The sequence below is a fragment of the Saimiri boliviensis genome, chromosome 2 (assembly GCF_048565385.1).
Source record: "Saimiri boliviensis isolate mSaiBol1 chromosome 2, mSaiBol1.pri, whole genome shotgun sequence".
Classification (NCBI taxonomy): Eukaryota; Metazoa; Chordata; class Mammalia; order Primates; family Cebidae; genus Saimiri; species Saimiri boliviensis.
Window position 1 is genome coordinate 137,680,200 of NC_133450.1, and position 10,757 is coordinate 137,690,956.

Genomic DNA, 10,757 nt, shown 5'->3' on the forward strand with positions numbered 1-10,757 from the left:
GCAGCGAGGCCTGGGACTCCCCCTGGGGCCACGTGCCATGCCAGGGCCTGAGACCCCAACCCAGGGGCTGCCCTCAGAACCTCAGCTGGAATCTGCCACTGGTTCTGCGGTGGTCTAGAGGCCCTCGAGGTGCCAGCCTATGCCCACCTGGCCACCTGCTTAGCACACAGGGCCACCACAGCCAGTGACCGAGCCTGCACTGAGCCCAGGGGCTGGGGCTCCAGGCACAGTCACCCGCAGGTCCCTGTGCCTCACTGAGGCCCTGGGGGGGTCTGCCAGTCCCGTGGGAAAGGACACAGCCCTCACCCTGTCACCCCACCCTCAGCAGCGTGGCCTCCACAGTGAGTCAGGCACTACTACGTGGGTCACCTCCATTCCAGGCTGCCTCCGGCGGGGCTCTCTCGCTGTGCAGTGTTCCCCATGCGGGGTTTGCCTCCCTGGGTGTGGAGCGTGGGGCCGGGGAGCTGCAGCCTCTGGGGTTCTCGGAGCCCGGAGTTCTGTTGTCACAGGACTCAGGGCAACAATTTGACCTGGGTGAGCACCTTTCAGAAGAAATGAAGACACTTAAAAGAGTCACTTGGTAATTTTTTTTTTTTTTTTGACAGAGTCTCGCTCTGTCATCCAGGCTGGAGTGCAATGGCGTGATCTTGGCTCACTGCAACCTCCCCCTCCGGGGTTCACGCAATTCTCCTGTCTCATCCTCCTCAGTAGCTGGGATTACATGCATGCGCCACCATGCCAGCTAATTTTTGTGTTTTTAGTAGAGACAGGGTTTCACCATGTTGGCCAGGCTGATTTCGAACTCCTGACCTCAAGTGATCTGCCCACCTTGGTCTCCCACAGTGCTAGGATTATAGGCGTGAGCCACTGTGCCTCTACCTCCCGGGTTCAAGCAATTCTCCTGCCTCAGTCTTCTGAGTAGCTGGGATTACAGGCTTGTGCCACCACACCCAGCTAATTTTTTGTATTTTTAGTATTTAGTATTTTTGTGTTTTGTATTTTTTGTATTTTTGTTTGGGGTTTCACCATGTTGGCCAGGCCGGTCTCGAACCCCTGACCTTGTAGTACGCCTGCCTTGGCCTCCCAAAGTGCTGGAATTACAGGCATGAGCCACTGTGCTTGGCCATTTGTTGTTAATTTTAACTGGAAGCTGTACAACTGTTGAGCAGCGAGCGTTGCCCCAGCAGGGACCCGGGGAGCCCCTCTTGTCCTAGTGTGGGCTCTGGAACCGGCAACACATTCCAAGATGGCGGGGATGCAGACGGGCCTTTTCATCCTAAAATGAGATCAGTTACTGAAGTCTGTGGCGGGCAGATCTGAACTGAATCCTTGCCAGTCGTTTCCATTCTCGGCCATGTCAGCCCCTGTGTCTCCACTTGGTGATTTTTAGGTCCAGGGCTTTGTAGACACAGCTCCACCCACTGCCATGTGCCACATGCCACTGCGCCCGGAGAGATAAGAGGTTCTCACCACGTTGCCCAGGCTGGTCTTGAATCCCTGGACTCAAGCAATCGCCTGCCTTGGCCTCCCAAAGTGTGATCAGAAGTGTGAGCCACCATGCTGGCCAGGTTTCTGTTACTTAAAACAGAAAATTGAAAACTGGATAATTTATAACGAAAAGGAATTTATTTCCTACAGGCCAAGGCCAAGGGTAAGGGGCGTGTCTGAGGAGGCATTCTTGGTGGCGGGGCTGAACGAGGAGGTATTGGTGCTGGTGGGACTCTGCAGGGCTGCGCGGAGGCTCGGGGCAGCCACAGTGAGGGCGCAGTGCGCAGGCTCAGCCTCAGGCCTCTCTTCCTCTTTTTTTTTTTTTTTTTTTTGAGATGGAGTCTCTGTCACCCAGGCTGGAGTGCAATGGCGAGAGCTCAGCTCACTGTAACCTCCACCTCCCATTTTCAAGTGATTCTTCTGCCTCAGCCTCCCGAGTAGCTGGGACTACAGGAACATGCCACCACACCTGGCTAATTTTTTTTTTTGTATTTTTAGTAGAGTCGGGGTTTCACCATGTTAGCCAGGTTGGTCTCGATCTCCTGACTTCATGATCTGCCTACCTTGGCCTCCCAAAGTGCTGGGATTACAGGTGTGAGCCGCTGTGTCCAGCTTCTTTCTCTCCTTATAAAGCCACCAGTTCCACTCCTGTGATAACCCAGGAATCCCGGAATGGATGAATCCCTGCAGCGGGGCAGGGTCCTCATGACCCAGGCACGTCCCAAGGCCTCACCTCGCAGCTGTGCGGCAGGGGATGGAGTTCCAGCGTGTTTCAGAAGACATACGTGAAATACTAGCAGCTGCCCTCCCGCGGAAGAGACAGGCCGACCGCCCCCTTCCCGGGCTCATCAGCAAAGTGAATGCCATCGGGGCCGTGTGCAGGTTCATCCTGAGCTCAGGAACAAAAACAGCCCTGCGGACTCCTGTAGAGGGACTGGCTCAACATGGGGCGGTGTGCACCCAGCCCGGCGTGGAGCCACGCAGCCAGCCTCGCAGGGCCTGAGCCTGGGCTCCCCTGTACCACGGCGGGTCTGTCCATTCCGACTGGCTCGAGGCTCTGCCTTTTTAAGAGAGGACGTCGGAACTGGCAGGCCACTCAAGGAACTGCAGATGGAAGGCCCCCAGCCTGGGATGTGGGACTGTCATTGGTCTGAGGGGCTGGTTCAGCTGGGCTGGATGTCCCTGGAGGGCCTTGCTGAGCAGCCAAGGGAGGTGTGGCGGAGGTACGGGATGCTGTCTCCCCGAAGCCCTCTCAGAAGCCCCTTAGGAGTGTGGGAGGAGGCACAGCCAGGCACCGAGAGGAGAGCCACTGTGGGTGTTTAGTGATGCAGCCACACAGCTCAGTCAGATGTGGGGGCTGTGCCAGGGAGGCCCCGGAGGTGCAAGGCCAGAAGACCCCCAGAGTCGTGAGGCCAGGAGACCCCGGAGGCCTGAGGCTGCACACTTGGGTACTGCACGGCCCGGGGTGTCCATGCTGCCCAAGGGAGAGCTCCCCGCCCCGGCCATGCCCCAGACCCCTTGCTGTGCCCCTCATACCTCACACCTGTGCCCTTGGGTCCTGCTGGCGTTCCCAGGCTCTGGCACACCTGTGGACCCGTGGGCTCGGTGATGGGAGCGCTGGGTGCTTCTCCCACTCCAGCTGTGTTGTGTTCATAACCAGGCCAGGAGCCGCTGCCGTGGGGTTTATGCTTGGATGGGGATGGACATGGATGTGTCTGGGGACTGTACTCTGGGTTCTGACACTGTCTCCAGCCTTCCCTGTTGGGGACTCTGAAGGGCCTCTGGCCGCCAGTCACCCTCCCTTAGCCAAGGGGTCCTGGGAGATGGGGTGGGGACGCTGGGTTCTGCTTGGTGGGGCTGGCAGGACACAGCCTGAGAGCGGCTAGACGTGGGCCCCCAGGAACGGGCCAGCAGTGAGCTGAAGGCAGATGGGCCCCTCGGAGCCGGGGCCCGGTGGGCGGGCTTCGCAGGGGAGGCAGTCCCCTCTGGGGTGTTCAGGCAGGCGGACGGAGGAGGGGCCTCCCCAGGCCGCCAGGCAGGGCTCGACCTGCAGCACTGAGTGTGCAGGGAGGGAAGGCACGTTGGCCTAAGTGCCGGGACAGATGCGGCAGAGAGGACGGCGATGCCGGGTTCCACCAGCAGAGGGGCCCAGAGACCAGCCGGCCGCATGGCGTCGGTGTGGGGTGTCCGGGACTGGCTCCTCCGCGGGCCGCCCACCCGCTGGCTCTGGCGCGTCTGTGAATGGGGGGGGCTTGCTGGCGAGCATCTGGCCTCCACGACTCCAAGTGCAGTGGTGCCAGCCGCCGCAGATGAGGGCCCTCCCGGGCACGGGCCCCCGGGGCTCCAGGAGGCAGTGCAGGCTCCCGAGCCCTCTGCAGGCCTGACCACATGGCTGAGGCTACCCCGTCACGTCCATCCCCGGCCTACTGAGGGGGCCGGGCTGCGCTCCTTGAAGGGAGGGGTGGGGGCCGAGGAGCGGTCCGGGTGGGGATTGGGGCACCAATGCCCGAGGAGGGCTGCAGAGAGGGTCTGTCTGACTCCCACTGAGCCTATGGCTAGGGGAGTACTGAGAGCCCAGGGAAGTTTCCAGAAGCTGCTGGGAGTGCCTATGGGAGTGGAGATTGGTGGGGGGATGGGGGCACCTGCCGCCTTTATTCATTTGCCGTCGGGGGGTTGAGGGGGTCGTTGGTACAGGAAGCTTCCTCTCTCTGGATGGCCACGGGGCGTGCCAGGGGCGGGAGTTTGGCCATGTCAACTCTGCTGGTTGGGGTAGACAGATAGGGGTTGGAGGGGCCTGCCGTCAGGGCCCACCTGTGCGGTAAGGGTGTGGCAAGGACTCACCCCACCCTTGCTGCTGGCGGCTCCTGGCTCCCAGCTCCAGATAACTTGCTGCCTGCCACCCTGGTTCTGTGCGGGGGCCTCACTTTTCTTTTCTTTATTCTTTCTTTCTTTTCTTCTTTTTTTTGAGACAGAGTCTCGCTCTGTCTCCCAGGCTGGAGTGCGGTGGCATGATCTCTGCTAACTGCAACCTCTGCCTCCCAGGTTCAAGCAGTTCTCTGCCTCAGCCTCCCAAGTAGCGGGGATTATAGGCACCCGCCACCACACCTGGCTAATTTTTGTATTTTTAGTAGAGGCAGCGTTTCACCATGTTGGCCAGGCTGGTCTTGAACTCCTGACCTCGTGATTTGCCCGCTTTGACCTCCCAAAGTGCTGGGATTACAGGCGTGAGCCACTGCGCCCAGCTTTTTTTTTTTTTTTTTTTGAAACAGGGTCTTGCTCTGTCACCCAGGCTGAAGGGCAGTGGCCCCGTCTTGGCTCACTGTAGCCTTGACCTCCTGGGCTCAAGTGATCCTCCCACCTCGGCCTCCCACAGGCTGGGATTATAGGCGTGAGCTATAGCACTCGGCCAGTTTCTCTTTTCATTTACTCTTCAGAACACTGAGACCTCTGCCTGGCATTGGGGGGTGGGCAGGGTGTCTGTGGGCAGCGGGTCCCACCGAGGGTCCGAGGGCAGCAGGTGCCCTGCAGGGCAGGAACCTGTGCCTGGCACCCACCCATGTGCCAGCCGGCAGGAGAAGCCAGGCTCACACTGAGTTGGGATAAACCTAACATTTATCGGGAACTTGATCACTTGAACGTGATGTGAGAAAAACGTGTGCTTTCAGCACAAGACCCAGGACCTGCCCTGTGGGCACCCACTCTGCCTCATTCGTACTGTGGTCCAGAGGGCCCCAGGGAGCAGCTGCGGAAGCAGCGGGGCTTGGGGCTCTGGCCCCTGCTCTGGCCCTGGGTGCCCACCGCCTTCCCCCCGGGGTGCTGGCCTTGCCCTCTGTGGGTCAGAGCACACTGTGCCAGGCACCAGTGCAGTTAAGAGGTCCAAGGGTGGGACGTACAGGGTTCCAAGCAGGTCCTTTGGATGGCCGCTGGCAGAGGCCCTGGGAATTTGGGAATGGCCACTGGCTCACCTGTGTCCTCCCCAACACCGGGCTCACCTGTGGGACTTCATGTGTCTTCCCCAGCACCTGGCTCACCTGTGAGACTTCATGTGTCCTTCCCAGCACCTGGCTCACTTGTGGGACTGGGCTGTGTCACAGGGGTAGAGGTGCCCAAGACCATGGGAACCCACCTGTTGCATCAGCGTGACCTGGATGTGAGACGGGTGTCAAGCGAGATCATTTTCAAGCTTTAAAATTTGACTGCCCTGCTGGATTTCTGACTGGCCTGGGCCGTGTAACTCCTTTGTTTTGGCCACTGTCTTCCATTTGGAATCTTTTTGTTTGTTTGTTTTGTTTTGTTTTGAGACCGAGTTTCACTCTTGTTGCCCAGGCTGGAGTGCAGTGGCAGGATCTTGGCTGACTGCAACCTCTGCCTCCCGGGTTCAAGCAGTTCTCCTGCCTCAGCCTCCTGAGTAGCTGAGGGGCCTGCTTTGGCCTCCCAAAGTGTGGGGATTGCAGACATGAGCCACTGCGCCCGGCTCAGAACGCTTGTATTTATGGAATGCCTGTACCCTCATTGTATCTCGGAAGTAACTAACTTGCTTTTGATTTTACAGCCTCCTAGGCAGAAGGGACTCGCCTTGTCTCAGATTAGACTTTGGGCTAGACTTTCGGGTTAATGCTGAAATAAATGAAGACGTCGGGGGAATGTTGGGAAGGCGTGATTGGTTTTGAAACGTGAGGACATGAGATTTTCAGGGGCTACAGTGGGATGGTATGGTTTGGCTGAGTCCCAAATCTCCACTTGGATTCTATCTCCCAGAATTCCCACGCGCTGTGGGCGGGACCCAGGGGGAGGTAATGGAATCATGAGGACCCGTTTTTCCCGTGCTGTTCTTGTGATAGTGAATAAGTCTCATGAGATCTGATGGGTTTATCAGGGGTTTCTGCTTTTGCTTCTTCCTCATTTTTTCTTTCTTTCTTTTTTTTTGAGACAGAGTCCTGCTCTGTTGCCCAGGCTGGAGTGCAGTGGCACAGTCTCAGCTCACTGCAACCCCTGCTTCAGCGTCCTGAGTAGCTGGGATTACAGGTGCCACCACCACGCCTGGCTAATTTTGTATTTTTAGTAGAGACGGGGTTTCACCGTGTTGGTCAGGCTGGTCACAAACTCCTGACCCCAGGTGATCCTCCTAGCTCGGCCTCCCAAAGTGCTGGGACTACAGGTGTGAGCCACCACGCCCAGCCCTCATTTTCTGTTGCTGCCACCATGTAGGAAGTGCCTTTCACCTCCTGCCATGATTCTGAAGCCTCCCTAGCCATGTGGAACTGTAAGTGAAGCAAGCTCTTTTCCCTCAGCCTCCTGAGTAGCTGGGACCACAGGTGTGAGCCCCATGCCCAGCTGATGTTTAATTCTTTGGTGCAGAGTTTCATCATGTTGCCTAGGGTGGTCTTGAACTCCTGGGCTCAAGCAATCCTGCCGCCTCAGCCTCCCAAATTGCGCCTGGCCTCCTGTAACTCTTGGAACGTCTTTTCTGCTCATTCCTGAGCACGGCTGCAATCACTGCGTTAGTCTTTGCTAACACCAACAACTCTGAGGGCTGCCTTGAAGCTGCTTTCTGTTCTCTGTTTTTCGTGTTTCTCCGCTTGATTGTGGGTCATATTTTCTTGTTTCTTTTTAGGTCTCGTGGTTTTTGTTAGGCACAAAATCATCCGTCCGTGGTAGACACTCTGGATTTAGGTATCATCCTCTGAAGAGCGTTGTTTTTGCCTCCGGTGGCTGTTCAGCTTCTGGCCAGGGTCCTTGAACCTGGGCTTGTGTCTTCACGTTTTGTCAGCGGCTCTTCACAGAGCCCAGGACACAGGTCAAGCCCCCTGAGCTGGGCGGACCTGCCCTCCCCCCCAGAGGCTTCCCAGGGGCCATGGAGGGGATCCGGCAGGGGCTCTGCAGCCAGCCCTCCTCCGCGCGGTCCTCGGCTGTGGCCGTCCTGGGCCCCGCTGTGTTGGTGGGGGGGGCCCTCCTCGTGTCTGGGCTGGCCGCCCCCGGTGTCGCCATCGTATTCTCCGCGCTGGGGCTGAGCGTCCTGGGAGCCTGGGGTCCTCCCGCCGCGCACCCTGCAGGTGCGGCCCCCTCGGCTTGGCGGGCTCGGGCGTGGGGCGCCGCGGTCCTGGGGCCGCCCTGGGTGGGGGAAACGCGGCCGCACGCTGCCAGAAACGTCCGAAGATCTGTCATCCACGTTTGAGCCGTTTGCGAAGGGAGAGCAGCAGCCGCGCCCCACGAGAGCGGGGTCCGGTCTCAGCACTTTGGGAGGCCAAGGAGGGCGGATCACGAGGTCAGGAGTTCGAGACCAGCCTGACCAACATGACGAAACCCCGTCTCTAGTAAAAATTAGCTGGGTGTGGTGGCAGGTGCCTGTAGTCCCAGCTACTCGGGAGGCTGAGGCAGGAGAATCGCTCGAACCCAGGAGGCGGAGGTTGTGGTGAGCTGAGATTCTGCCACTGCATTCTAGCCTGGGCGACAGAGTGAGACTCCATCTCAGAAAAAAAAGGGGTGTGGTGGCTCACACCTGTAATCCCAGAGCTTTGAGAGGATGAGGCGGGCGGATTACGAGGTCAGGAGTTCAAGACCAGCCTGGCCAACTTGGTGAAACCCTGCCTCTACGAAAAATACAAAAAAATTAGCCAGGCGTAGTGGCGGGTGCCTGTAATCCCAGATACTTGGGAGGCTGAGGCAGGAGAATCACCTGAACCTCGGAGGCAGAGGATGCAATGAGCTGAGATTGTGCCACTGCACTCCAGCCTGGACGACAGTGTGAGACTCCGTCTAAAAAAGAACAACCAAACAAAAAACAAGGCGGGCACGGTGGCTCATGCCTGTAATCTCAGCACTTTGGGAGGTAGAAGCAGATGGATCACCTGAGGTCAGGAGTTCGAGACCAGCCTGGTCACCATGGTGAAATCCCGTTTCTACTAAAAATACAAAAAATTAGCTGGGTATGTTGGCGGGCACCTGTAATCCCAGCTACTCAGGAGGCTGAGGCAGGAGAATTGCTTGAACCCAGGAGGCGGAGGTTGCGGTGAGCCAAGATCGTACCTCTGCATTCCAGCCTGGGTGTCTCAGCAAGACTGTCTCAAAACGAAAAAAACAAAAAACAAAAAATACCATGGGGGAGCCTGCAGTTTGCCTGGGATGGGAGCTGCCTGCGGCCGCAGGGACCCTAATGGAGCTATGTGCTGGGTCGGCCTTGAGGGCGTCACTCTGAGGTCCCTGGTCCTGCAGGGGCAGCGGGTCCCACGGCGCCCTTGCCCTCTGGGGGAGAACACCTCCCTCCCGTGCGGCTCCCCCAGCGGCAGGACACACAGCCGGAGGGGGACGTGGTGAGGGGGGTCACACTGTCCTGAAGAACAGGCCCCTCTGCACACCCGAGAGGGTCTGTCTACCAAGCCTTCCCAGGGCCCCTCCCACCCCCTGCCCTCCCTGCTGAAAGCTGGGGCGGCTTGGCGTGGAACTAGAACACAGGGTCCAAACTTGGCAGCCGTCATCCCAGACAGGTGAGGAGAGTGGAGCCACCCACTATGCTCAGCAACTGGGGATACCACCTGGGGCACCCCAAGGCACCAGGTCCCTCCACCATCTCTGGGGGCCGCGGACACAGGCTGCTTGTTGGAGTGGGCTCTACATTCAGAGACCCCACCCGTCTGTCCATTTCTGCAGATCCTCCTTAGCTGCAGTCCCAAGGATGGACCCAGGAGACCCTGCTGGTGACCCTGCCGCTGGCACGCGCCGCTGCACAGGTGAGTCTGAGCCGGATGGTGCCTAGTCTCCTTGGGACTGTAGGGGGAGGTGCGTCGGGGTGCTTGGCGGGGAAGTGTCACCCACTCTGTACTCGGTGACGAGGTCCTGGCTGCTGATCCCCAGCTGTGGGCCTCTCTACCATGTCCACGGCGTGGGACCCTGTGAGTCTGGAGGCCCTGCCGTGGCCTTGCGGTTCTCATGGGTTCTCAAGACAGCTCGGGCCCCAGTGTGGGTGGCCTGGCGCCAGGCCTGTGACAGCATCCCGAGGGAGGTGGCGGTGACAGTGCAGCGGCTCAGGGCTGGCCACTGAGGAGGAGCTCTGGGCCCCTGTGTCCCTCGGGATTCGAGGCGGAGGGCCGAAACCCCCTCAGGTGCTTAGCACTGCCTCCTGGGGTTCCAGGAAGCTGCAGCTTCTTGGGTGGCCCTCAGTGCTCCAAGTTTTGTAAATGGAGCCATTTTTCATCCCTTGAGTTAAGAGCATCTGCTCTCCCAACACCTTCCAGGTCAGAGAGAGAAATGAGAAGTGCCTTCTCCCATGGACAAAGTGGGGGAGCTGCATCCCTGCGTAGCCCGAGGGGAGGTGCCCCCCAGGGCGCAGGACTCCACCCGGCCTCCCTCCCTGCCACTCCTGCAAACCCAGACTCTGCAAGATGGGGGCTGGGTTGGGGTTGGAGAGACAGAAGCTGGGAGGGAGCGGGGCCTGGGAGGGAGTGGAGGCTGGGGGGAGCGGAGGCTGTCTGGTGCCAGGGGGTCAGCCAGAGCCCCAGACTCTGCTCTCTGTGCCTGAGCCAGGCCGGGTGGAAGCCTCCTGGGAGGGGCTCAGCTGGGCCCCGATGGGAGAGTCTGGGGTGGGGCTTTGTGGGCTGGGAGGGAGCCTGGCCTGACTGCCTTGCCCTGGGCTGTAGACCCCTGGTTTGTTGTAGGTTTACTGCCTTTTCACTCGCCACCCCTGGCCTCTGCCCAGGCCCACCCTACACACGCCCCTCCATGGGGCAGGGCCACAGCCCTCTCCCCTGTGAAAGCCCTGCTCCCATGTGGCAGTGGCCAAAGCTCTTTGCCTCAGTTTCCCTATCCCATGAGGCTGCCCCCTCTAACCTGGGACCCCTCCGGGGGCTTTCTATCTGCCTTTCTCTTCTGCGTTCCTGGCTCGGCTCATGCTGAGGACGATGGCGGTGCCCCAGGCACGTCACCTTCCCTGAGGTAGCCAGGCCGAAGCATCCCAGGGGAGGACCGCCTCTGAGCTGGGCGGGGCTGGTGTGGATGCCACCCCTCTGCAGGCACAGCCCTGTCCATCCTGTGCGGCGCCGACCACCCACCTGGCCCTCTCAGGATGGGCCCAGACCCTTCACCTTTCCTCCTCTGAGGCCCTCTGTGGGCTCTAGGCCAGCACCTTTGTGGGATGAGGCCCTGTTACCTCCCCTGGAGGCCGCCCTGGGGGCCGGGGAGCACCCAGCAGCTGGGCTTCACCTTGGCACAGAGCTGGCTCCCTGCACAGGCGGCCATGGCATCTACAGCCCTTTCTCCACCTGAGCAGAGTGGGA

General features: G+C 59.5%; 1 protein-coding gene across 12 annotated transcripts in view; it reads left to right on the forward strand.

Annotated features, from left to right (window-relative positions):
• The window catches only part of EXD3 (exonuclease 3'-5' domain containing 3), a 92,933-nt gene that overhangs the window by 14,612 nt on the left and 67,564 nt on the right, over positions 1-10,757 (forward strand). For 10 of the 12 annotated variants that reach the window (XR_012516450.1, XR_012516451.1, XM_074394419.1 and 7 more), the window contains exon 2: positions 9,136-9,215. Coding sequence is in view for 8 of the 12 variants with exons in the window: in XM_074394419.1 (XP_074250520.1) it covers positions 9,161-9,215 (55 nt within the window). In the remaining 4 variants the exon portion in view is untranslated. Of the gene's footprint in view, positions 1-9,135; positions 9,216-10,757 lie in introns of those variants that run through there. The other 2 variants (XM_074394423.1, XM_074394424.1) reach the window with 2 other exon arrangements.